This window comes from Xyrauchen texanus, chromosome 23, assembly GCF_025860055.1.
Source record: "Xyrauchen texanus isolate HMW12.3.18 chromosome 23, RBS_HiC_50CHRs, whole genome shotgun sequence".
In the NCBI taxonomy this organism is placed as follows: Eukaryota; Metazoa; Chordata; class Actinopteri; order Cypriniformes; family Catostomidae; genus Xyrauchen; species Xyrauchen texanus.
Window position 1 is genome coordinate 11,493,139 of NC_068298.1, and position 27,668 is coordinate 11,520,806.

The 27,668-nt window shown below is 38.6% G+C and overlaps 1 protein-coding gene across 2 annotated transcripts in view; it reads right to left on the bottom strand.

Annotated features, from left to right (window-relative positions):
- The window catches only part of fam13b (family with sequence similarity 13 member B), a 52,150-nt gene that overhangs the window by 21,110 nt on the left and 3,372 nt on the right, over positions 1-27,668 (bottom strand). For both annotated transcript variants that reach the window (XM_052154462.1, XM_052154461.1), the window contains exons 2-7: positions 19,749-19,908; positions 18,985-19,165; positions 16,834-17,046; positions 15,563-15,740; positions 15,182-15,329; positions 6,314-6,429 (exon numbers count right to left, since the gene is read on the bottom strand). In XM_052154462.1, the coding sequence (XP_052010422.1) occupies positions 6,314-6,429; positions 15,182-15,329; positions 15,563-15,740; positions 16,834-17,046; positions 18,985-19,135 (806 nt within the window). In that variant the 5' untranslated portion in view covers positions 19,136-19,165; positions 19,749-19,908. The remainder of the gene's footprint in view (positions 1-6,313; positions 6,430-15,181; positions 15,330-15,562; positions 15,741-16,833; positions 17,047-18,984; positions 19,166-19,748; positions 19,909-27,668) is intronic.

Here is a 27,668-nt window from a genome sequence, read left to right on the forward strand (position 1 = left end):
GATAAATATCAATATCGTTTTATCGCCCAGCCCTACTTTTGCAAATAGAAAAGATCCCCACTGAACATCAAGTCAGTCTGAGATTACATAAAGAGACAGAAGCAATTGAGACAGCCCAAATAGATAGAACAACCGTGGTGAATTCTCCAAGAAGCTTGGTACATCCTATCTGCCAAAAAACAAGAAAAACTGTGTCCGGGTGTACCTAGGAGAATCGGGCTGTTTTAAAAGCAAAGGTGGACACACCAAATATTGATTTAAATTCTTTGTTTACTGGACTTTGTATGATGTTAATTGATATATGAAAACTATTTATGGCATTATTCTCACTATGCAGCATTTTTCACAAGTGCCTAAAACTTTTACACAGCACTGTACGTACTGATGAAAAAATGTATAGCTTGAATGAACTGTAAATTGCTTTAGATAAAATCAATTGCCAAATGCATAATGTACATGTACTGTAAGTCGCTATGGATAAAATGACTGCTATCTACAAAATGACTACAAATTTTAACATTTCTTTTAATTTGGGCATTTTGGTTGAGTACATCTCGGTACGTAGGCGAGTAGAATTAATACATTCCTAGACAAACTTCATCCAGGAAAGTGAGCACTATCTCGTTACCGGAGTATACAGAATGATGTAATAGAAATAACCGTGAAACTAATCAACAAGTGGTTAAAGGGTTTTACCAAAGTTTCTTTGTACTGTATATGTATATATATATATATATATATATATATATATATATATATATATCACTTGCAGTTGAAATGACTCCTGACATGCAGTTCTCAGGAGATTATTTTTTAATCCAGCGTTTTAAATGTGACATCTTCGCAGCTCCTGTGGCATTACGGGATGGTAAAGTGTCCAGTGGATGTGCACTTCAGAATTTCGCCGGATGTAGTCGGTCATCCGGGTATTTCTTGTCTGCTTTTTCATGAACAGGATTCTGAGACCCTACTCCATTGACATACTGCTTTTGGCACACTATATAGTAGGGAAGGATGCATATTCAGATGCAGCCTTTTATTTACAGGGACTGAGGAGACAAGACAATAATGGGGAGAAGATGGCGGAATCAGATCAGGAAATGTTGTTGCTGAACTTTTTGCAATGTGGCGGATCACTGTCTACACTCCCATTGGTTGTTGTTCCATCTTGTCGCTGCACATTTACTGTAAATGAAATTGAACTCTGTTCAATTTAGTTGCATTGACAAATTTAAACCCAACTTGCACTGGCAACTTTATCTGTCACTCGTGTAACCTAAAACGGTCAATTCTCATTGAAAATAAATAACTTCCAGTTTTTTCATTGCACATCATTGTCAGTGTGAACACCATTAACTCAACCTAAAGACTTAAACATGGCTATCTGTGAGGATCTTTAAGTGGTGATGAAAGTGTTATGGGAGCATCCATGATGGGAGATCCACTACATATATAATGTGGAAGTGCACTGCACAGATCAGGCAGTGTGCTCATTAAGAGCTATAATACCTATTCAAAAGCTGACCCTTCCACCTACAGCAGACTGACACAGCGTCAAAAACTGTTCACACATTCCAACACTGGCACAACATGTCTCAAGAACTGCTGCTTATTTTAGGGCTGCATGAAAAGTATTTTCCATAGCTGGAGAAGGATATATTTCAGGACTTATATTTAGCTTTATGTTCGACAACATTTCAGATTCCAAAAAGAGGGCAAGTAAAATAACTGCTTCAAGAATCCGACGTAAACAAGTCCTGCTGTTCTTAAAATACCACCAAATACTGAAGACTTGACCTTTTTTCCCCATTCTCACATCTAAAACATCCATGCTTTCATGTTAACCTGTTATGATTCTAAGTATATGGGGCCATAAATCCACTGAGGATTTGATAAACATGCTGAAATTACATGGCAGTAAAGCAATTTTACAAAACACGAATATTTTATACAAGTAGAAACTTAAAACACAGCCTCACCTATCAGAAGGTATTTATAGCACATTGTTCTGGGTAAATTGCATTCTTTTAAAGTTAATAATTGACCACTTTCTATCCTGACAGGGCTAGAATGCATCTTGATTTCCTTGTAACATAACATATAAAAGCCATAAAATGAAATCTGCATCTGCTGTGAATGGCCATTAGATTGTATAACATCATAAAAAAATTACAGTGCTGCTGCATTCCTTTGTCGTGACACTGCCCATGTCTTTGAGATTGATTTATGATTTAAAAGTAATTTTGGCCTAAAAGTAATTGTTGTGCACAATCAACTCTAAATAGGGCTGATGCATTAACACAGAAACAACCCTTATCAACATTGTGCCTGTTTTGCCTGGTGATTAGGAAAGCAAATTAATTTCCTAATGGTTTCAAATATTTGCTGAAGCTAGAGGAAAAAGGCTTCATACAAATTAGAACTGTGGACAAATCTAGCAACTGAGTGGCATTGGAGAAGAGCATATTATATCCAGAGCCGGCATTCAATGCGCTCTTATTAATTTGCAGGTTTACTCCTCCCATTTCCCTGCAAATCATGGTATTTAATACTGAGTGCTTGAGCTGGTCTTGGCCTTAATGTAACAGCTGTCATCCAAAGCTGTTCATGCAGAGACAAAACATTACAAAGAGAGTAGGATTAGCAAAGTTTAACTAAGATAATTACACAGCTAGACACACAGGGAAGTCTGGGGCTTTGTCTCACACTAAAGAGATGGTTTGTACGTTTTAGTGAGGATACAATAGCTCCATTTCAAAATCTAGTATGCTGCCTACCAAGACAGCATCATAGGTGCATTCCTTAAGGAAAGGTTGTTCCAAAAAGTAGGCAGCAAAATGTATGCCTCTAGTGCTGCATCTAGGAGGCCAAAATATTCTTTAATCTTCGGTGTTGCTTATTGCAACATGCACAGTATGCGTGACACAAATTTCATCATCAGCAAAGTCTGTGTAGACTGTCCGTGTGAGGCCCAGATTTCTCGACATGTGGACAGTTCTCTTCTGTGCGCATTGTCGGCGCATGTGCCTGTCATTGACTGTACTAAAAGAGTATCACAAAGCAGTAAAAGTGTGCACGCTTCAAATGCGTTCGTATTAGCTTGTGATCATTAGTTTACTTTAAAAAGTCACCGCGGCTGACCGGGCACTATCCAATCCGGAACACGCAAAAATTAAGAATACCCGGACCTTAAGGTCAAAAAATAAATCACACTTAACGTTTTCATTTGAAAACGCATTAATTTTCTACGTTTATGTCTGTCATCCATAAATGGAACACCGTTTCCTCCACCAAAAATAGTGTTTTGAAAATGCTCTCATTACCGAATACTTTGGAAAACTATGACGTTAGCAAACTGAAAACAGTTTTGAAATGAACATTTCTTAGACAGCATTCCAAGCATCCTTCAGAGAAAGGGCAATTTCAAAATGCATCGTGACAAGCACAGTGGAAAAAACAACAACAACGATGGCAGACTTAGTTGAAACAAACGTTGACTAAAGATATACATTTTATGCATGCTAATGTCTTAATCTACTGGAAATAATTTAATCTTGTGCGCTTTGTAGTGTACAGAGTTGCTGCCAAGGATGTGCGTTTCAAATAATCAATTTACGAAGTTCCACTTTGTAGACATCGAGGAGCTCACTAGGTAAGGGAACAGAGTTTGACAGCAGCTATAGCATTCTTTTGGAAAGAATGTAAGGAAATAATTGAATGGAGTTATTTCTCGCTTCAGTAACATCAAGGATTTTAACCATGGATGTTGCTTTGACATGTGCCAACTCTCATGGCTATCTGTTTATTATGATTAAAACCATTTAATTAACTAAAACACAGGGCCAAACATTGCTACCTTAACATCACTAATTTGAGTCACAAATGTTTCACATTCGCTCCATTTAGTCTCCATCCAAAACTCAGTTAAACCAATTCAGCTTGTGTCTGAAAGAAACAGGGTAGACAGACACCTCTAAGAAGAGTGCCATATATCTAATGGGAAGAGTTACAGGCTAATGAAAGCCATTAATCATACTGTCCACACCCTAACTTACCATGTTTAAAATGTGAAGCATATCTAAAAAAACAGCCCCACATAAAACTCATGTTAGGTATTAACTTGATATAGCTCTGAAGTACCTGCTTTAATGTGGCATCAAAGCAAAGAGGCATGACATTTAGGACACCGAAGTTTGAAGCTGCCCTAAGTGTGTACCTATTAATGGTCTAGACCTCGAAAGCGCAACCCAATTCCTCTTCAAACAGGAAATTGTCCTGTAAGCTCAGTGGGAAACCATGGAATCAGAGAGGCTTGGAAAGAGAGGGGACACCAGATCAGCCATGCCATAAACTCCTCACATCGGAATACACATTTAACGTGTTTGCTCTAAATGTTCTAACTTGCTGATTGCATATAAACAGAATCAAATAAATGGAGAAACACACACACACAATCACACACAATAAGCAAAGCTACATTTCTTTCAAGTTCACAGTCTTAGTAGAGTAACCGCAGTAGTAATTCATTATATCAACTCTGTACATATTCAACAAAGTCTGACTTCCAGAACGTTTTCTTAATTTGGAAAGGTTTTTCTATTGCTTTATAATTGAAAGCCTTACAACATTCTTCTTGTTAAATGTTTTGCTTGAAAAGTATGCCAGTTCTAACTTTAAATAAATGCTGTTTGATTTGATATTTGTCATCTAATGCAAAAACATTCATACATTTTTAAGTGTGGCATCGGTGTCCAAATATTTTTGGGGCCCACTGTATATTTACAATTTAAGTCAGAAGTTTACATACATCTTAGCCAAATACATTTAAACTCATTTTTTCAGAATTCCTGACATTTAATCATAGAAAACATTCCATGTCTTAGGTCAGTTAGGATCACTATATTTTAAGAATGTGAAACGTCTGAATAATAACAGAGAGAAATATTTATTTCAGCTTTTATTTCTGTTATCACCTTCCCAGTGGATCAGAAGTTTACAAACACTTTGTCTTTAAATTGTTAAACTTGGGTCAAATGTTTTGGGTAGCCTTCCACAAGCTTCTCACAAAATGTTGCTGTAATTTTGGCCCTTTCTTCCAGACAGAACTGGTGTAACGGAGTCAGGTTTGTAGGCCTCCCTGCTCGCATACACTTTTTCAATTATGCCCACAAATTGTCTATCGGATTGAGGTCAGGGCTTTGTGATGGTTACTCCAATACCTTGACTTTGTTGTCCTTAAGCCATTTTTGCCACAAATTTGGAGGTTTGCTTGGGGTCACTGTCCATTTGGAAGACCCACTTGTGACCAAGCTTTAATTTCATGGCTGATGTCTTGAGATGTTGCTTCAATTTATCCACATAATTTTCCTTCCTCATGAAGCCATTTATTTTGAGAAGTGCACCTGTCTCTCGTGCAACAAAGCACCCCCATAACATGACACTGCCACCCCCATGATTCACGTTCGGATGGTGTTCTTCGGCTCGCAAGCCTCACTCTTTTTCCTCCAAAAATAACGATGGTCATTATGGCCAAACAGTTAAATTTTTGTTTCATCAGACCAGAGGACATTTCTCCAAAAAGTAACAAAAAAAGAGATTTGTCCCCATGTGCACTTGAAAACTGTAGTCTGGCTTTTTTTAAGCGGTCTTGGAGCAGTGGATTCTTCCTTGTGTAGAAGCCTTTCAGGTTAAATAGATTTAGGACTTGGTTTATAGTGGATATCCTCCAGCATCTTCACAAGGTCCTTTACTGTTGTTGTTGATTGATACGTTCATCTCTAGGAGACAGAATGCGGTTTGTTGGCTGCATGGACCCATGGTGTTTATACTTGCGTACTACTGTTAATTTTCCCATGATCTCAAGCAAAGAGACACAGAGTTTGAAAATACATCCACAGGTTGTAATACATACACCTCCAATTTAGTACACCTCCTATCAAAAGCTAATTGTCTAAATGCTTGACATCATTTTCTGGAATTCTCCAAGCTGCTTAAAAGGCACATTTAACTAAGTGTGACCCATTGGATTTGTGATAGTCACTTAAAAGTGAAACAATCTGTCTGTAAACAATTGTTGGAAACATAACTTGTGTTATGCACAAAGTAGATGTCCTAAAGGACTTGCCAAAACTATAGTTTGCTAATATTAAATCTGTGGAGTGGTTAATAAAATAAATTTTTAATGACTTCAACCTACGTGTATTTAAACTTCTGACTTCAACTGTACATGCTCATATTGGATTGTACAAGGAGATGCCTGAGAGGGCCCCAGACTGGGCGAGAGCAGATTAGAGAAAACAGGGGCTGCTTTTACCTGGAAGAGGGGGAGACGTCGGCATGTTTGGGTGACAGTGAGGAAGGACCATCCTCGCAGTCTTGTGGGAGCTCCTCGCAAGCCTCCAACTTTTCTTCCTCCAGAAGCTCGGTGATCTGAAAGTGAGATGGGGAGAGACTATAATATTATAGGCCAGTTGCCATCACTTTACAAGCATTTAATTCCACTCAGTATTATTTATCATCAGAATTGCACTACACGTCAACATCATTCACCCCTAGTGAGAGGCACAAACTATGCAATGCTCTGCACCTATGTGGTTTATCCACAGGGAGACAGAATTTTGCCTAATTTACATAACTGCATATGAGATCATACACACATTGTGGGTGCAACTGGTGACTCATGACATCACAGGTACATTGGTGATGACTTTGGGATTTTATATAATGCTGCTATCTTGATGTAACATGTTATGAAGTGGATAAAACCTTTTCTTTGGACTACTTTTTGTACCATATTTTTACTATAATTTTTACTTGCTAAAACAATGTAACATAAGAAACAATATACATTAGGACTACATATACATTTCATAACATGAGGTAATATAATTGCTGCATCTGACATAACGTCTATTTAATTCATATCACTCTGATTCATATCTTCTGTTATGTATCATAGAGTGTTTGTTTGTATTACCAACTGTGGTTTTCCTGAAGACACTCTTAAAGAGAGCCTGGGTTACATAACACAAGCATCTACAGCGCATATGAAAATTAGGCCTCTGTTTTGTGTAAAGTTTTGCAAACGGTCAGCCAGCCAGTGGAATTCAAACTATGGAACATGCTGCTCTTGGCTAAAAAGCAATGTGTAAATCTATCTTACAGTATTTTATTTCAGACAAACTTTGGCACCAACACAAGTCTAAATGCACTCTGCATCTGCTGCAGTATCGGTGCCATGTTGCTATGGCAACCACTTCTCTCAGTGTTTGATTGGTCAAGTGTGGTTGCTGTTCCTTGTGAATGCAGATATGAGTCATACACAGTGGGCAAAATGGCTGCTGAGGACTCAGAGGATGACTGTACTTTCACACATCTCAATGAGTTTACAATCATTTATCTTGTAGACACAGGAGCCGCAGACTGCGGTTTTATAACTGTAAAAATATAAAAATAAGTCACCTCTCATACTATATTGCTTCAGAATAGGGGGCATGTCAATTAAATAATTATTCCAAAGTAAATCAGTATTGGTCATCTAATATTGTGTATGTACAGTTCAGTTTGTATGCATTTTATGAGCTGTTGATGAAGACCTGCTAGCGAGAATTTCATAAAATAGGCTAACACTCATTTAGTGGGTTAATGGGGTGACAAGATTCCACCACAACACCATTTCCCATCACTCTCTGAAACAGCACAAGAACAATAAAATACATAAGCCCATTCACACATGCATCCAGGCAAATTACAATAAATCGTTGGGTTGCCTTTACTGGTAAAGTCCCACATGTGCTGTTCACACATATCGTCCATATGGAAATGTATGGGTAATGATACAACTTCTCATTAAAGAAAATTGCCAGAGCAAAATGTACCAGTATTTTCAAAAAGGTTGCATTCACACATGACCTCCAACCTGAAAAATGCAGTAAATTTCCTGGAAAAGGCTGTATGTGTGAAAGGGGCTTTAGATAATGCATCAATTACATTCTTAATGTACATTACTTGCTCTTCATTATGTTGCACCAGCACTAAAAAAAAATCTCCCTATCTTTTTCAGGAAGTGTTTTTTTTTTTGTTTCGACCAAAATTACTTGAATGCAAATCATGCCATAATAACTAGGACTGGGGAAAAAACTAATTCTGTAACAAATCATGATTTTTGAGCCAAACGATTTTAAAATCATCTTCCTGATGAAAAATATATTTTTTTATTTAATAAAATAATATAGGTTTATCTTAATGTTAAAATAATTAATAGATAAACATAGGAAGCTGTATTTGTGCAGAGTTCCACACGAACAGGTTTTCTCTCTAAGAAATGTTGTCTCTTTAATTCTTTACATTTAGTCCTTTCATGCACCACTGCTACAGCTGTCAAGCGCCATTTGTTCACTGTCAGATGTCCAATCCTCTGCTGTGATCAATGTTCCTTTTGTTATGCATTAAAAGGTGCGTAGTGATGTCTGGCTTCACTTCGACAAAATAGATGAAAATACAGTTCAATGCAAGATATGCAGCACAAGCTGACACACACAAATCTACCAAAAATACAATGCGTTATCCTCTAGTATTTGTACATAAAATGTCTTGCGATACCAGAGGCAACTCAGACGAGCATTGCATCTTTTCCGTTAGACAGAAATGCAACGCAGCTGAAAAGATTACACAACTAATCACAGAAATGGTAGCAAAAGATTTGCTGCCCATTAGTGTCATCGAAGGAGAAGGGTTTAAAGATTCCATTACGCTGAGCTGTAGTATAACGACCCATCGTGCAAAAAAGTAATGTCTATATCAAATGACTGCTTCGAACGACACACTGCTGTGAACATCGCAAACTACCTAAATGATGCAACAGAACAGTGGCTGTCAAGCGTGGAGAAAGTAATTGCGTGTGTTCATGATAATGCTAGTAACATGGTTTTGCCGAATCAAGGTCTTTTGGAATCAGTGCCCTGCTTTGCACACACCCTGCAGCTAGCCATCAACGAAGGCTTCAGCATTGCTTCTGTAAAAAGCATGATAGATGCCAGCAGCAGGTTGGTGGTACATTTTCACCACAGCACAGTGGCTACAGCGGCACTTCGCCAGAAACAACAGCAGAACAGTACCCGAACATAAATTATCCAGTACTGTTGCATGCGGTGGAATTCTGTGTGCCATATGTTCAAATGTCATTTGGAACAGAGATGGACTGTTGCAGATGCGAAGACACTTGACTTGAAACAGGAGCACACATAGCCTCATCAATAAACACCTAAACACACAGACCGGTGAGTCTCCAAAAGTATTGGAGTTCAAGACAGCCGTGGTAGACTCTCTGAAACGGCACATAGTCACTGTTGCTGAGGATGCTGAGAAAATGTCTATAACCTCTGACTGCGGCAACATTGGATCCAAGACACAAACATCTGAAGTTTCTTGAGACAGAGCTTTGAGAGAGAGTAAAGAGAATCTGAAACAGCTTTACGACACAGATACAAATTCTGTCACACCCATACAAAGTGACTCTCAGCCTGATTGAGCAGCAATTACGGTGCTCTTTTTGGTGAGGATTACGGCGCGAGGAATTTTTGTACGCGTGACACCGAAAATAGAAAGCTCCTTTACTGTGGTGGGAGGTAAATGAGAATCTGTTAACAAAGCTAAGCATCCTTGCCCAGTGGAACTTAGCTATTCCTGCAACATCTGTTCCAGCGGAGCGTGTTTTTTCCACTGCCGCCGTGAATAGACACGCCTCTCACCTGTGCACGTAGACCGACTACTCTTTTTGAACACAAATATGTAGAACATAGCCTATGTTTAAATTTCATCAGCCGTGGTAAATACACAGAATGTTTTTGTTTTGAGTTTTATAAATCATTCCATCTCTGTTTTATTTTCTATTAGCAGTCGTTTGGTTAAATTTTTTTCTTTAGCTTTGAAAATAAAAACTAAGCTGTTCGTTTTTGTTGTCATTTCAAAAGCACAGTTGAAATATGCTGCTAAAGTAATATTGCAGACAATGTTTTATTTAAAAATTACAGTTGAATATAGTGGCCTAAAAGCAATCCTGTGTGTTCATTTTTAAATCGTATTTGATAATAAAACACAGAGACAATACTAAATAAATTAGAAGCCTATATAAAATAATATATAAGAAAACAAATGCAAATTTACTTACAATAACAAATGCAGAATTAAGGTTTAGTATTTCAGAAATAGCCTATAATCGGAGAGATGACACTTTTTTTATCTCGTGATGAAAATATCCTTTACATTTTATTAATAATTCATCAATAATCATCATGTGTTGTTCAGTAATTTAAGTCAGTTTTACTCTGACTAAAATGTCGTAATTTTAGCCAATATATATGCGATGTCAGCAACCACTTGATAAAAAATACTGTAATGTAATCTGCCATATACATTACATTATGAGAACACTATAGAATGTTGTGAATTCTTTTTGCTTTACTTGCCCGTGTTTCAGCGCACTATTAGAAGAGCGCATCCACAACGGGAGTTACGCTCTCTGGCTATAGCATGAAAATGCATTTGCATCCTTTTGTGCAGATACAAGTTGTAATGTTACATTTATGTTGTGTATCTAGGTTATCTGATTAATCTAATAGGATGTGTCATAGAAGGGGCTTCAGTTTACTGGAGTTCATTTACTCTTCAGCTTCACCGCATGCAGCTATTCTATTTCAGATGGTTCTTTTGATAACATTGATGCAGCATAAGCAGTGTTACTTTTCTCTAGTCACATGTTCATGTTTTCATATAATTTTTATTGGTCAACATTCATTTTTGTAACAATCTTAAAATATTTTCATTTTCTCCATGATTGACATAGTACCCCTGAGTACTAGAATAATAGTTTTTTGATACCTATCAATGATGGAAATAAGAAATTTACAAAAATGCCAATCCCTACTTTCAATACATCAGTACAGCATGGATGCTGCAGCCAGGGTGGTGAAAACATCTTCAAGGGTTCATCTGTGATGTGTTATTCCTCCAAGTGGCTAAAGCACAAACAGTCTCAGAGGTTTTGTTAATGTGTGGTCTCCTGATTTTACAACAACATCTGCATACAAAAACCAACTGCGGAGAACTGACTGAGACTCTAATTAAAGGCGCTCTTCATTAATTAGTTAGAAAATGTTGTCAAGCATGTGCACACAAACAGAATAGGCAAAAATAACCCATACGACTGCAGAAAACATCTCACACCCTCCAAGCTCCAGAAAAGTAGGGTCAGCAACTGTGCGAGTGTGCATTGAAAATCTGCAGCCTTTGCAGTGTGACCATTTTAGTTTTTTGGGCAGATTCAGGGATTTTAACAAAAGGGCACAACCTTATTACATTTGCTTGAGTTTGAATGAGAACACATAACAACCTAGTGTTGCTAGGGAGATAAGGGCATGGGCAGCTGCTAGTCATAGTCTGTCATAATGAGTTGATTTCCTGAGATGCAGGACATGGCCTTCAGTTTCCTGAACAGACAATTTCGTCACAGTTAACAAATCAGTGACTTAGAGAGAGGGCAGGTATGACAGACAGGTGTTACACCTACATAACTGTGACCATTCCTTAAAACAAAAATATTTATATAAAAAGCATTGCAATTGGATGGCCAAATTGTTATATAGATACGGACAAGCTCCTCGTCTAAATCTATTTCATGTGTGAGTAATTTTGATCATCAACCCGCAACAGGCGGGCGACCTGTAAGACGTCTAGGTGTGACACATGACAAGAAATGCTGTTAGTCACAAAGGCACGTGCTTGAAAAACACACTTTATTATATTTTTAAAAACAGACAAAAGAAAAGCCGTCAATGCTTTTGTGCTTCAATGCTTGTGTCTGATTCGCAGTTTGTTCAGAGGCTTGCAGCGCCTGTCATGTTCAACAAGTGCATGTAAAGAGTAAACTGTTACGAATGTTGCAAATAATCTCTGATCGAGGTGCTTAGTATTTAGTTTGCTTTATTTCCACGGACCTGTTCGCGGTTAACATGCATTGTGAACGCAACTCTGCGGGTTCAGTAATATACATCTTTGCATTTAAGAAACAAAGACATAAGTGATTAAATCATAAAATTGAGTTCTATTTTCTTTTCTATAGGCAGCATTAACTGTATTACCAAAAGGCAAAATAAACACAACTTTATTGTGCAGCATTATTTTGGGAACACAAGGTAATTTATTGGACTTTATTATTATCTTTACATTTATAATTGTCTTTAGTTCTTAATCTGTAGGCTATAAGTAATTTTCCACCTGTTGTCATTGACAGATGCTTGCGTGATGGCAAATGAAGCCGTTGGAGACGTTAAATGTTTGGATTTGTGGAGGTGGTTAAATAAGATTTTGTGATCACTTTGTTATTTTAATTGCTTTTTTGTTTAGTTTAAAGTGCAATCTGAATTTAGAAATGTCTTGTGTTTTTCATGTTTCAATAAATTAATAAACTTTTTAAGCAAAATCAATAAAGCAAAAAATATTCACGACCCTCGGCAGCGGGGTTGACGATATAATCGTATATCACTATATTTTTTAAGACGATTATCGATAAAATATTTTTTACATATCGCCCAGCCCTAGTTGCTATGCATCTGCTAGGTGTTTCTGGGTGGTTGCTTAGTGACCCAAGTCAAAATAACTTGTGCTCAAGTCTCTATGATGTTATGAATAATCTAGCTATGGCTCGGGTCCTCATTCAGTGCAATTCTACGATACATTCTTAATCATGTTATTGTCCACTAGACAAAATTCAAAAGTCTGATAACTTTTCAAATTTGTTTATCATTGGGATGGAACAAAGGATTTTAAAACAAATAATATCACCCTTATTTATTTGTTATTACAAAACCTACCAAGTCCAAACTAGTCACGTCAACCCATCAACTCTATCTCCTCATTTCAAATGAGCCTTGAGTGAGACATAGAACCATAGCATGGGAGAGTCTCCATAAGCAGGATCTGCTGAGAAAGGAATCTGTGATATATGCCCATATTCATATCAGCATTTGCAAGCTCCTTATGCACTGGCCAACATCCAGATAGGTCATCCTTTCCACCCACTGCTTAAATTTGTATCGCCCCACTCTGTCATTGTGTACTACGCAAGCTGTCTCTTTCAAGTATGATGCAAGATCTTCTCAGCAGTGGTCACTCAAAAACTTCCAGTATCTCCAAGTCTAGTGTGTTCCAAAACATAGTGAGCTGCCTGAAATGAAGGCTGTTTCAATAAGGTAAGACATCTTATTTTGGCCAAATTCAAAGGCAACATTGCATGTCGTTGCAGCACATTCAAACACATTATGGTGGATAAAGCGGAGAGAAAAAATATATGCATATTTAACTCAATGTTGAAAAGTGTCAATTCAAAAAAATTTACTTTTCTACCCAGCCAACACATTCTCACCCCGACTCGTCACGTACGGACGCTTCGGGCAGTTTCGTCGCATATTGACGCGCCGGGTATACCTTTGGTGTCATTTTTCGACGTGCAGGGCAGTCCCATAGACTTCCATGTATCTCCGCGAACCGGAGCGTGCAGCGTTGAAATGTCACGTCTCGGGTAAGCTCACGTCGCGAATGGGTCGAAAGTCGAGACCGCGATCAATAAAAATCAAAAAGAATACACTACAATGGCCCTCCAACCGGTTTTTTATGTTTCCAAACCCGACGCGTCATAAAACGACGCCAAAGGTACACCCGGCGCGTCAATAAGCGACGCCAAGGGGTCCTGCCCGAGCGTCCGTATGTGACGAGTTGGGGTGTGAGAATGTGTTGCAACAGCATTTGTGAACTTCATGCAAGTAGTTCCTATTGCAGAGCATTCCAAATCACTCACATATGATGTTCCATTATGTTTATAAGACAGCACACAGCAAGGTAGCTGAATAGGCTATAGAACAGAGCTATTGTCTGTCAGTTAGCTTGGGATGTCTGTATAATTCTGCTTGGTGTCCATTATGAAAACAAGACAACCCAGTAGAAAAGTGCAGGTGCCAGTACAAAACTTACATCAGTCAGTTATGTAACTGTGGTTAGCAGTAAGTTTTTTTCTCATTACAAAAGGTCTGTTTCCTTTTTTTGCCATTGTGACACAAGGGACTACAGGAGAAGGCACATGGAAAGAATGTATGCCTTATTATTGGCTATTTCCTGTGTATGTGAGAGAAGGAGATATTTCAAGTCTGAAACTGGGATTGTGGACCAACTTTTTTCACAATGGGTTGTTTATGTGCTGGAACTGTGAAGAAGCAAAAACTGAGGTCCTTAAAAGGATGTAGAGTGTCATACATGTAGACAATCTGCACTTTCAGTGAAAAAAAAAAAAATCACTGTCATTCCTTTGGTGTGAGTTGAGTTGTTTGAAATCTGCAGTCTGCGAACACTCTCAAAGACACACTGAAATGAGTAGACACGCCTTTGGAGGGATTTCAGTGCATTACATAACACTGCAGACATAATAACCTTCTAGCACTGCTTCTCTTTTCTCTGTGTTTAACATCTGCTTATGTAAAGCTCTGCCTCTGACTAGAACTGGGATGGGCGGTACACGTTTTGAAAGCTTTAAAAAACCATCAAAGCAAAAGCATATAATCGCCTTACAAAACTCAGTCACAATATCACTTTGATTTGGGCGAATGTTGCACGAGGCACACAAAGCTAATACCATCTAACACTAATCAAATTAATCTCTTACACAAACATACAAATGCCCCCAACTGTAACCGTAGGCATAACAATAAAGGCACATGATAAGGAAATCTTTGGACAAAGTAACCAGTGTTTTCAAAGAGACCCTTTTATCACCCTTTACAAGTGAAAATTCACTACACTGTAAAATTACAGACAACCATTCACATTTTGTGAAATGTCAACATTTATGTTAATATTAATATGAAAAATGTTCTTGTCATTGAGGGTGTTGTTCATTACAAGTGCTCCACATGTGTAAATTCTTGCAAGAAGCTATATAAAATATCTGCCCTGAATTGAAGCATAATGCATGTCCATATTTACAGGTTTAAAGAAGACTAACAATCAAAAACCTTTGAGGATTTTGAATGAATAATATCAGACTCTCTCAAAATCCTGTGTTAATATAGAAAAGTAGCACTAATTCTGATGACAGCATCATCAAATCAGAGTAAAGAAAGAGTGAACTGGTTACCTGGTCATTAATGGAGCTATAGTCATTGGTGTTGGAGATGTCCTCCTCCTCCCGACAGTCAAAAAACTCCTCCTGGTTCTCCAGCAGTTCTGCCAGGATACGGCTGACAGACTCCTGCTCTTTTAGATCTTCTACATCGGTGTCTAAACTGCAGTAAGAAGAGAAGAGAAATGGGTTTAATAAACCTTACCATGTACATTGTCACGACTAAACCTGCATGGAATATATGCCCAAGGAATTCCGTAGAAGTGTATGTAGATTGTTGGGCCTAGGCGTGGCAAAAACTGTATTTTACTGGGATTTTTTTTTTGTGCTAATTATATGCAAACATCAAGAAAGATATCAAAAATATTAGTTGGTAGAACTGGACAAGTGTCTTACTGGAAAATGTCTGGCCCAAAGACGGCAGCGAGAGCTCCTATGCTCCAGCTCTCCTCCTGAAGAGATGCTACACCAGACAGAAATCGGCACAGGAAACGAAGCAAGCTGTAGTTGACCTGCGGCAGCTGCTGAAGGAAGTACTTCATATTTCTTCCCAACTCCTCCTCACTGCTGTAGTCTACAGGAGAGCAAACAATTCAACTGTCAGAATGAGGAGAAAGTTCAGAGCCAAGCACAATTATCATTGTTATGCAGAGGTGGGAGCGGGGGCGGTGAACTGGCTGATGCAAAGTCGTGAAAGAATAGGCGTGCCCGAAGATGATGTAATTATATTATCGCGTGCAAAAGTTCAAGAAAAACTTGTGAGGACCTTCTAGAGGCAAAAACTGACATGCTGTTTTTATGTATTTTATGAACTATGAACAGTCTAAAAATATCAATCACCAAGTGCTAAAAGGGGCTTCGACGAGTAAATAAACCTAGTTTCTAGCCAGGTGGCTGTTAATCTTTTTAGGAATTCCAAAATAATTATGGCCTTTCTGTCAATCTGACGTTTGATGCAAATATGTGAGAAAAAAAAATAAAACAGCATTTTTGATTCATAATTCTTTGCAATATTTGTTATATTTAAAAAAAATTGTTGCATTACTGAAAAGAAATATTAACCTTCTGTAAATGTTCTCAATTTACCGGCCACTGGCAGGTGTGGTCAAATCTTCATTTTCGACATTGCACATTAGGTTATGTAAGGGGACTTTCACACTGGCAGTTGTAAACTTGGCCACAATGGAATTGTGGCACGGTTCGCATGAGTGATAAACTAACCTGTACTCAGGTCCGCACTCGTTCAGGATGTAAAATAAATTGTGCGTTTTTACCGATTTAAGTATGACGACACAATCAGTTGCACAAAAATACACATACACGTGCACTATGAGTGGCAGAGAAGCATGAGCAGCACTGCAAATATGTTGCTGTCTCCACAAAAAAGACAGTTTGTGAACATTAGATATGTTCACCTTCTCCTGGAAATGCTGAATTATGGCATGCGACGCACAGAGGCGCAAGTGTTGTTCACTGTGGTGCGTATACTGGCAACAAATTAATTAAAAAAAATTAAAGAAATAGCGACCCACGTTGTGTTCTTGGGGTGCCGGGAACAATCGGATTCGAACAGCAGTAAACGTGCCCAGTATAAAAACCACCTAATATTAGGAGAACTGGTAGAATAATAGACTGCCAGATGAAAGCGGTGCAAAAGGTTCACCGACCCTGATAGAGCTGCAGTATTTGTGCCTGTAAGCCTGCAGGGATGATGGGCTCTGGGAGCTCCTGCAGGAAGAGGCGTAGCAGGCTGATGGCAGATGCCAGGTCAGCCTCCTTCTCCAGATCCACTTCCACACCACTGTCATAGCGTTGCCTGAGCCATTCCACGCGTTCTGCGTTACCGTTCACAAGAAACAGGCCCTCCAGGTTCAGCCCTCCTACAACACACAAAAACACACCTCACTAACACTGCGGACAGAGACATATAAAAATAGTTAAAGAATAACATATTTACAAAATTTCAGAGAGCAGAATATAATCTAGCACCCAATGATGACATGGAGCAGCTGACTATGCAGAGGAGTTGTTTGCTAAACTCTTGATCCCTTTTACCAGATCTGTTAGCATGATAACATCGGCTACACTCCCTCTGCTTGCCATCTCAGAGCTATTGAAATTGTTTTTTTTGTTTTTTTTTATAATCCTGGAATACTTTTTTTAAATTCACCTCAAGCTAAATCTGAAGTTTACATTTATCAACCAGAATTACATGATAAAAAAACAATTGACATTTCTTTTATGGCTGACTTCCTGTTAAATATCAAGATTACAATAATAATAAAAAAAAAAATCTTCCTACTGCTGATAAACTAGTAGGTCTGTCTCTGTTCCCATTCCTGGTGTTCTGTGTGTATGTGTACATAAGACCTCTCTGCTGCAGGATGGGAAGCCGCCATGTCGCTCGCTGTTATGTCTACATTGGCCTCAGTACAAAAACATCCTTCCATATTAAGCAGCGACGAAGACGTGCCAGTGAGCAGAACTCACAGAGGAAGAGCTGGTGTTTAGAGATGACAACACCAGCTAAACCCCTTTCAAGGACTTAACAGATCTGCCAACATATTTTCAACATCCTGCCCCTCCTGTAGTTCAAATATTGGGCTGTAGTCACAGCATCTTTTTAAAGGGCAAACAGGGAAATTAAAATATTTGAACTGTCTGCTTGGTGTGCGGGTGAGAGTTCAGCAATTTGCAAATACCATTAACTGAAAAGAATAAAAAGTGCTTAGCATTTATGAATCTATATGTGGCAGTTAATTATTAGGTATGCGTCTTATTGTAAAAATACATTGTCATTACAAAAGCCTCAGGTTGAGTTCTGACCTCTTTTCAGCTTTTAATTCACTGACTTTTGTAATGTTACACAATAGAGGAAGCACATCTTTGATCTGAGAGTACGGAAGGACTTGCATCTCATACAATCAGATCAAACAACATTTTTGGTTTTATCAGATGAAAACGTTTATGAATATGTTTACTATTTTTCCAACCTATTTCTTAAAATAGTTAAAATGCTATTTTTGATCACCTTTAATTGCACAACTTTGCGCAAGTTTACTTTGTGAAATGTAATGTAAAATGGACTGTAAACAACTTAAATAACTGTTGTAAAGATAAGCTTACTTTTAATTTTAACCCCATCTTTAGTCAAATGCTATTTTTGATCATTCATAATTGCACAACCTTACTGCAAGTTTATGGTTTATTTAAAGAAGACTTTTATGGGGCTTAGAAATAATTAAAATGTAACGTTTATAACATTCAATCTCAGTCCAAGAATGAAAAAGGACAATATCCTTCTCAATACTTCAGTTTTCTGTGAGAAATTGCTTTGGTATTTATATGCAAAATGCAGTTTGATTCAGTAACTATAACACTAGTGTACAGTAGTTAACTACAGTTAAAACCCTTAAATTATTGTAATTTAAAAAATGTATATAGCATACCTTTTTGACTCCACTTCTCTGGATATAGTCGTCTTCATTTAACATCACATCTGGACAAGTTTACATTAATTGACCCTAATTGCTTTGTTTGAAAGAATTATGGATATTTTCATGTCTGACTTCCTGTTGAATATTGAAACACGTTCCTCTTCCCACTGCCGTTTTGAACTGCCACTTTTTGCCTAGGCAGGTCAGATCTTCCCAAAAGCATGATTCAGTCACAAGCTGGTCTGTCTTCTTTCGTATTCCTGGTATTGTTTCAGTAGTTAACGCTACAATAGTTGACTATACTGTAGTTAATAATTAAATAAAGACTTCAAAGACTGAAACATGCGTTTTCAGGGTCCACCTCATTCAGATGTCACTCACCATGCTCTTCAATGTACTCCACAATGCTCCTGACCAGCAGGGGGACCTCATGTCCTGGCTGTCCGCTGTGCTGCACCTCCTCCAGGGGGATCCCGAACACTCTGGCCGTGCTGAGGGAGTCGCTGAGGGAAGTAGAGAGGCTCTTCCTCATCGCCTCCACAGCCTAGCTGCTTCAGTCCGTCTGCACACAGAGACGCCGAGAACAAGGTCAAGTTGGCCAACCGACTCGACACCTCCCTGCACAGACACGCTATCATGGGTGGGGCGGGAGCTCAAATGACAAACTCCGGACAAAAAGAACAAAACAAACTGAAAATTGGAGCAGGACCTCTTCCATCTTGGAAGCTGTAGTTTTTCTTATTATGCACGAGCATAGAGATGAGAGCTTACATAAGTGAATTAATGTGCAAAGACCAAGACAGCCGTCAGATGCGGCACGCTGATTCTGATGATGGTAGCAGGTGTCTCACTCAACATGTAAATTCCAATAAAGACAAACTTGCTATCACAAACAACACATTACAGTGACTATCAGCTGCAGTGCACAAGCTGTTAATGTTGTAAAGAAAAAATCAACGACTAGATCTGATTAGCACAAAGCATGCCCAGAAATGCACATGATAGGCACTTGAACTATCAAGATAGCTGATGCTTTAGTGACAACTTGCAGCTGGTCTCATGAATCTTATTTGAGTTTCAATTCTTACAGCAAAGAGAAGAAAGACAATTTGTGTCATATTTTGTGATTTCACAGCAGAACTCACCTTGTTGTACTTCAAAAACCCAGAAGTTAACTTTATCTCCAGCTCCACTGACTAGTAGTAAACAATGGTCATCTATGGTTGCTTCAAGTTATGGCAGAAGATGAGCCTGTAGTTCCTCATTGACAGACCGCAAATCCTATTCAGGACCTTAGTGGTTAAGCTGCAGGAAAACACACCCCAAAAAAAAAAAACAGCAGCGTCAGCAAATGCAATGCATTTAAAAGCTATAACAACTCTTTTGATTAATATTAGCAGGGGGCAAATTTACAATCCACTTAACCAGTAATTGGACATGTGCAAGCTGAATTAAGTATCCGATGACGGTCCAATATCAACATTTCAAACTGTTGATTAGGAACAAAAACTGCTCGCTGCGCTTCATATTGCATCTCATGCAGAGCATTTAATACAAACTGGTATTTTAATCCAAATAAGGTTCTTAATATTCATGTTACTGAAAGGCCTGACACTACATTTCTCGGAAAATAAATGTTAATAAAAATGTTCAAGAATTTATATAAGGAAATAAGAATTCTTATGAATAAAATGTTTTAATGTTTATGACAAATACAAGTAATAGCTTAAAATACAACATTTACATCAATGTTAAACTACCTCTATACCAACAATTGAACCTTGCTGTAGTCTGTACTGCTTTGGCTTTCAAAATAATGTTTTTTTCTAAATAAACCTTTATAGTTCATTACATTACATCATTACACCATGGACTATCCTTTATACAAATTACTTTTTAAGAGCATTTTATGGTGTTTGAACCACTGCCACATTACAGACCTCTTTACCGTTTTAGGCATGACAAGCCCAACATTTGGCATGTGGAACAGGAACACAATATCCCCAAAACTGAGAGGACTGATGTGTGAATTGACCCCTAATAGCAGATGCCTTGGTTTGCAGACTATAGAGAGTTTATGTGCTTCTAATCCCACATATAACAAATGATGACCTTTCACTCACAATATTCAGCATTGTTAGAGAAGACAAAAAATTAAATAAAAGCTGTCTACCACAAACACTGAGATGCCTTGTGTTTTTCTCCAGATTACCAGAGTACATGACAATTCCATTACTGGCCAATTCTTCAGTGCTTCCAATGTTAGCAAAGAGAACAGTATGACCTCTACCTGTTCACAAACGCACTGGAGAATAAAGTGTATTTACTGGAATTTTCTGCAGCCAGATCTCTCAGTATCACCTTGTTGACAATCTGTTTGTAAAGCTTATATGTCTCACTATGGTTACCATGCTGTTGGTGTCAAGGGGTAAATTTGTAGATGCAATCAACAAGCTGCGTCAAAGAGAATGGTATGCCATAGATACACAAAGAGCTGCTTCAAACTTTCCAGAAAATTCCAGGGGACAAGAACCTTTTATTAGTTACAGTATACAGGCCAAATCTTAAATGTGAATGATTAACTAATAACTCAATATTTCTTTAGGGAGGTCTTTAAAAGCTCTTTATTTTATTTATTTATTTATTTCTCCCAATTTCGAATGCCCAATCCCACTACAATCCCATTAGTAGGTCCTCATGGTGGCACGGATACTCACCTCAATCTGGGTGGCAGAGGACAAGTCTCAGTTGCCTGCGCTTCCGTGACCGCCAATCTACAGATCAAATAACGTGGCTCGCTGAGCATGACACTGCAGAGACCCTGCATGTGGAGGCTCATGCTACTCTTCATGATCCATGCACAACTGAGAGCGAGAATCACTAATTGTGACCACAAGGAAGATACCCCATGTGACTCTACCCTTCCTAGCAACCGGCCAATATGGTTGCTAAAGAGACCTGGCTGGAGTCACTCAGCATGCCCTGGATTCGAACTTGCGACTCCATGGGTGGTAATCAGCATTAATACTCGTCGAGCTACCTAGGCCCCCATTAAAAGCTCTTAAAAAAAAAAAATGCAATTAAGAGAAGGTCAGGGTTAGACAAGATCTGAGTGTTCTCCCTGTAATTAAGGCACAACATGCCATTTATTATTGTAGGTGGCATCTGATAGGCCATTAAGGGTATTAATGGCCTATCCCTAACCCTAACCTAACCATAACCCTAACCCTAAATTCAAAATCTGATATAACACTGCAGCAGTTCTTACTCTCTTTTTCACAATTTCCTCCATTTCAGCTTGCAACAGATGGTCATATTTGGATCAAAATTAGGAAGCGGGAGACGGCTTCAATGAAGCACTTGAGTTTATTTACACACTCCGAATACAACTCAAACTAAAACTGCTGCTTTTCAGCCAGACAGTGAAGCTTCTATTACACACACTGTATTCAGGTTCAGCTCTCTCTCTTTCGGAGGACTGGGCCATCTTTTATCTCCCCCGACTCTCACTGTGAAAATAGAAATGGTAATTAGCCACAATTCATCTCAGGTGGATGTCCTCACCGCTTTCTCTATCCCCAGACAGGCACTCGACCACACCCTCACCTCCACATACACCCACCGCCCGACTCAGTCCAGGAGAACTGTCCGGACTGCCCCCCCTCCTTTTCTGGAGAGGAAGTCTGCAACAGCCATTTGTGCCCCCGTTCTGTTAACCACCTCGAACTTAAATGGCTGGAGTGCCAGATTCCAACGGGTGATGCAAGCTTGACATCCTTCATGCGGTGGAGTCATTGGAGCAGGGCATGGTCCGAACAGAGGGTGAGTGCTCATCCCAGCAAATAGTAGTGGAGGGTGAGGACTGCCCACTTAATGGCCAGACACTCCTTCTCTCTCTGGTGCTTTACTTCGTCTCTCTCATAGAGAGCTTCCAACTAATGTACAGCACCGGGAGCTCCTCCACCACTTGGGACAGTACAGCACCCAGCACCCTGTCCAATGCCTCCGTCTGCAAAAGCGGCCAGCCACAAAGTGCAGCTTTTACCTGTGTGAAAGCCTGTTGGCATGGCTCCGTCCACTGGAACGGGTAAGGAGCTCTTTTTTTAGGGAGATCAGTCAGCGGTTGCATAGTCCAAAAGAACCAATACAAAGCGATGCCCACGTGATGACCATTCTAATAGCTCAACGAGGTCCATGCCTACTCTGTCAAAGGGTATCTCAATCAACTGAAGAGGGCACAACGGCACTTTTGGAGTGGCCGGTGGATTCACCTACTGACATACCTGCGAATGCCTGGCCAATAGAAACAGGCCATGAGACAACTTGGTGTTTTCCCTTGTCCCAAATGACCCGTCACTTGACTATGATAAGACGCCTGGAACAACATTTCTCGACAGATCCTTGGTACTAACAACTGGGTTGTATCTTCTTTTGTCTGAGCATCCTGCATCACTTGATACAACCAATCATTTATAATTGAGAAATATGGACATAAGAGGGCAATGCGTGGTTGAAGGTGTTGACCATCAATTACTTTTACTTTCAAACCAGTGTTTAAGAGTCTCGTCTAGCATCTTGCTTCACCCTCGCTTACATCATCCTTACACGGAGCTGATGTAGACGGCCCCAGCTCCGCCTATCCAATCAACACACTGCTCACCCCACACCGTCCTACTGTATTACAGGACCCATCCACACACAACCCTTTTAACAACTGGTGAAAACCAGCCAATTAGTAACCAAAATTAGTGGATGGGTGAGGCAGAAAACAACTACAGCCTCAATGTTATGCTTTTGACCTTGAAATAGAATAGTGATGGTCACTGCAGGATAATCGTAAATATCCCTGTGCAGACACCTCACCTTCACCCGATTATTTGTTTTCAATGCCCCATTTTGTACCAATGAATAGAGTTTTGGTTACAACCTGAATCCATCAAGGCTTGCAGGGCTCAACGCTAAGGATTTTTTCTACTGGCCCTGCCAAAATTTTCACTGGCCCCAACACAAAAATTATAAATAGCTGTTTTTACCATCATGGCTTTAAAAATGTGTCCGAAGATAATTATTTTTTACATATATTATGTTTTTAAGACAATGTCCCCCCAAACTGAATCACATTTATAATTTGCATGATAAGATTTATGCCATATGTAATCCCATACAAGTGCTTTACAGATTTTAATTAATAAATACATAATTTTAACCTCAGCCATCCTGCCATTTACACATGTGCTTTTAAGCAAAGAGTTCTGTTGTGCAGATGATGGGTTTTCAGTCACCCATTTAGTCATGCAACTTTTGGTCATTTGTAGTGTATTCACACAAAGTATCAAAGATTTAATCACGGAGTTAAAGATGTGATTATTTACTGAATGTAATATACATATGAATCCCTGAGAAGAGACTTCCAAATCGGTTGTGACATGTAATATATATATATATTAGGGAGTTATTATGCCTAATCTGGGAATTAAGAATGTCTGATTTCATGTTATATACACAATCTATAGACCAACACAGCCTGATGCGCAATGCACAAAAATACCTGTATGGTCCAGAAATGAGAAATGTAACAGGAGGTTCATGAGGATGATATGAATTAGACAGTTTTGAATATTCATCTTCACCCTGTAGCTAAACAGCTATGATAATAATATGCTAATATCCATAGTGATCTTGTTCTTTTCATATCAAACGCCATTATTATGTCAAATTAATGATTATGTTTTGAAATTAAACTAACTAAAATGTATACTTACATGTTGGATATTGAGCAGCTCGTGATTTCCAGGCACATGTATAACTGAGGTTTAAAAAAGTTTATTACATTTCAATTGGCGCTTCATCTCTAAAGGCCAATTAATGAGAGAAAATGTGCTTTTTATTTTTTACAGTGGGAATAAAACTAGCGCTCTGTCCCTTTACGAGAGCATGTTAAACAGTCTACACTGCATGGAGAGAGACGATGATGAGACATTTCAGTCCTATAGAATGAAACTGTTGAGTTTTTTGTTCCAATTTGTGGATTACTTCTTTTCACCAACATCTAAAAACGAAAAATGTGGGGATTTCGCACACTGTGAACACGGAATGTGCAGGGATACTTAAAATGTTGCATAAGACGTGCAATCCTAGTACGAAATTCATTAAGTGGGTTTTTTTCCTTCCATTTTCTACACATTGGTAATAGCTGCAGTCAAGACACTTGAACAAGAGCAAGGACAGTGCTAGGAGAGTGCACTCTGTGTCTGCACAAACTTGTGCGTGCAAGCGACTGTGCCTTGGCACGTCCAGTATATTATGCGCTTGCGCATCTTTGCGAGCAAATTGAATCACGCTCACTCGTCAGTTAGAATACTTTGTTGGCTCAGTGTAAGTGTTGTGCTCTCTCACTTGTTGATTTCTTATGCACTAATGTTATAAATGCAACACTGGCCCGATCGGGCAAGAGACAGTTCTAGCAACTGGCCCGAAGCTCTCTCACACTGGCCCCGGGCCATCGGGCAGTCCTTATTGTAGAGTATTGTCGAGACCAATAATAATGGTTATTTTATACATCCCAGCTTGATTGGGGCAGCCTGTGGAGTGTCGGTGACTCCGATCAAAGTATTTTATCTTCCCTGACTCTCACTGTGAACATAGAAAAGGTAATTAGTCAAAATTCATCTCAGGTGGATGTCCTTACCGCTTTCTCTCTCCCCAGACAGGCGCTCGACCACCATATATATATATATATATATATATATATATATATATATATATATATATATATATATATATATATATATATATATATATATATTTTTTACTGTATTATCATCAAATAATTTTTTTTTATATTAAAATGAGCAAAAGTCAAAGCAGTACCACTAGTATGAGGTATAGCATAACTATTGTACAATTCAAAGAATATATAATTTTTATCGATGTTTTGGTAGCCTTATGATAATATCAGAATGACAAGTATGCGAGTGTGGGTGTAAAATTCTTAATTCTGTGGTTAATTGTCATGAAATAATGTCACAATGTAAAAAAATCTGAATTTCTCTAAAACAGGCTTAAATATACAAAAAATATAATTTATTAATTATTCTTTTGATTTTGGAGAGAAATAGGACCAGAAAGTTTTTGACAGATTTTTATGAGAATCAACTTGTCAGTAGTGGTCGACTGATATAACGCAGAGGCTGATACATTTTCCCGTTTGGCTGAATTGTTTCTTGAGTGCTCTGAAAATCACCTGCTTGCACGTGAAGTGACTGAGACATGTAAATGACCAGTCACGGTTTGTTTTGTCGTTACATGCCATCATGTTACTACAATAACATCCAGTGTAAAAGCACAGTCTCATTTAAACTGTCCACATAGAGCTGCGCAGCACACACGTTCAAGCTCATAATGTTAAAGTGCTCGCCTGTTTCATTCTCCCTCTATCTCCTCAACAGTTCCCTGTAACTTTTAACTATCTTGTCTAATGACAAAAAGTCAAATATCAATTAAACTAATATAATATACCATATGCAAGAATGCACATAACCTGTTTAAACAGGTTTAATAAACAAACCTCACAAAACTTGAGCAGATCCAGCATCCTGTAGAGCGCTCACTTATTTACCGCTAAAGCACATATTCTATCAACCTTTCCTCAGCAGTTCGCGGTCACCTTTACAATTCGTTTCTAATGATAAAGGAAACTGTCAGGAGATTGCTGCTTGTGCTGGATCCGCACAAGCGTGTGAGTGCAACTTCAAAGTAAATGTGCTGTAGGTAAATGTCTTATTCATTAGGCACTGTACATACAATTGGTTTGATTCAATATTTTTTGAGAAAATGCAATTGCGGGTCGACTACGAACATTAATATTTTGGTGATGGTTTTATTGGGAGATGCATTAGCAAATTAATTGAGAGCCATGCAATATTTTACAGAGCTTTTTTGCATGAAGATAGCTTGCTGTGCTTAACAGTGAATAAGAATCAACATCAACAATACCTTTCAAGAAGATCACTGTCGTTAAATCCTCTGCATTGGGTAATATTCCCGTATTTGACCCCATTTACACCTGGTATTGAGATGCGTGTCGGGTGATCAGATCACACGTGGTCAGGTGAGACAACCCAGTTTACACCTGGTCGCTTAAATGCATCTACTGTGATCACTTGAGGGGAGGGACTCTGTTTCATGACGACATCAATCACTTTGTCAGTGTGTTACAGCATAATAATAAACCACAACAATGTCAGAAAAACAAAAAAAATGGCGCACTATTTCTTCCTGTTGCAACTGAAATTTAATCTAAGCACAAAAGCAATGTTTCAAGCAGAATTGTCCATTATTTTTGTGGATTACCTGTATTAACCTGAAATGCAGATGTTTGTGCTGGTAATAAGTGAACCTGCATGTTGATATCAGACACACTGAAGAAGATCTGTGATGTTCTCATGCTTGTTCATGTATACGCTTTTTTTTTTTTTTTTTAAGTCACATGTGTTTTTGACCACATCTGTTTGTTTTTTTTAACCAACCACTAAACATTTTAAACCCCATTTAGTCCTGTATTTAGCGTTGACCACATGTGAATGGATAAACAAAAATGCATCTTAATAACAGGTTTAAACGGGGTCTTTGTTAGGTGCTGTAGAGAGATTAAAGTCTTGATTAAAGTTGTCTGACACTGCTTAAATATTAGCAGTAAAAAAGGTTTAAACTGCTTGATGTCGTGAAATTAGATGTGAACCCACAATATTTTCTTGCAATTCTGCACTTTTGAATGCGCAGTGAGTATTGCCCTGAAGTACGCCGCACGTTATTTTACTTTTAGGGTGCTGTGGCAGGGCGGAGGGCGGGGCCGGGTGTGTATGATCACGACCTGTCCCCGCCCTCTGCCCTGCCACAGATGCGCATAAGCGTTTTTGTACCATTTTGAGTTTGAGCCTCTTATTTGTTACTTTGATAGTTTTGTGCAATAAGATGTATTTAGCCTCTGTATTAGTTTTTTTCTTCTTCTCCTCCTAATTCTCTCTCCATTTTGGAATGTGCAATGCCCATTGAGCTATAAGTCC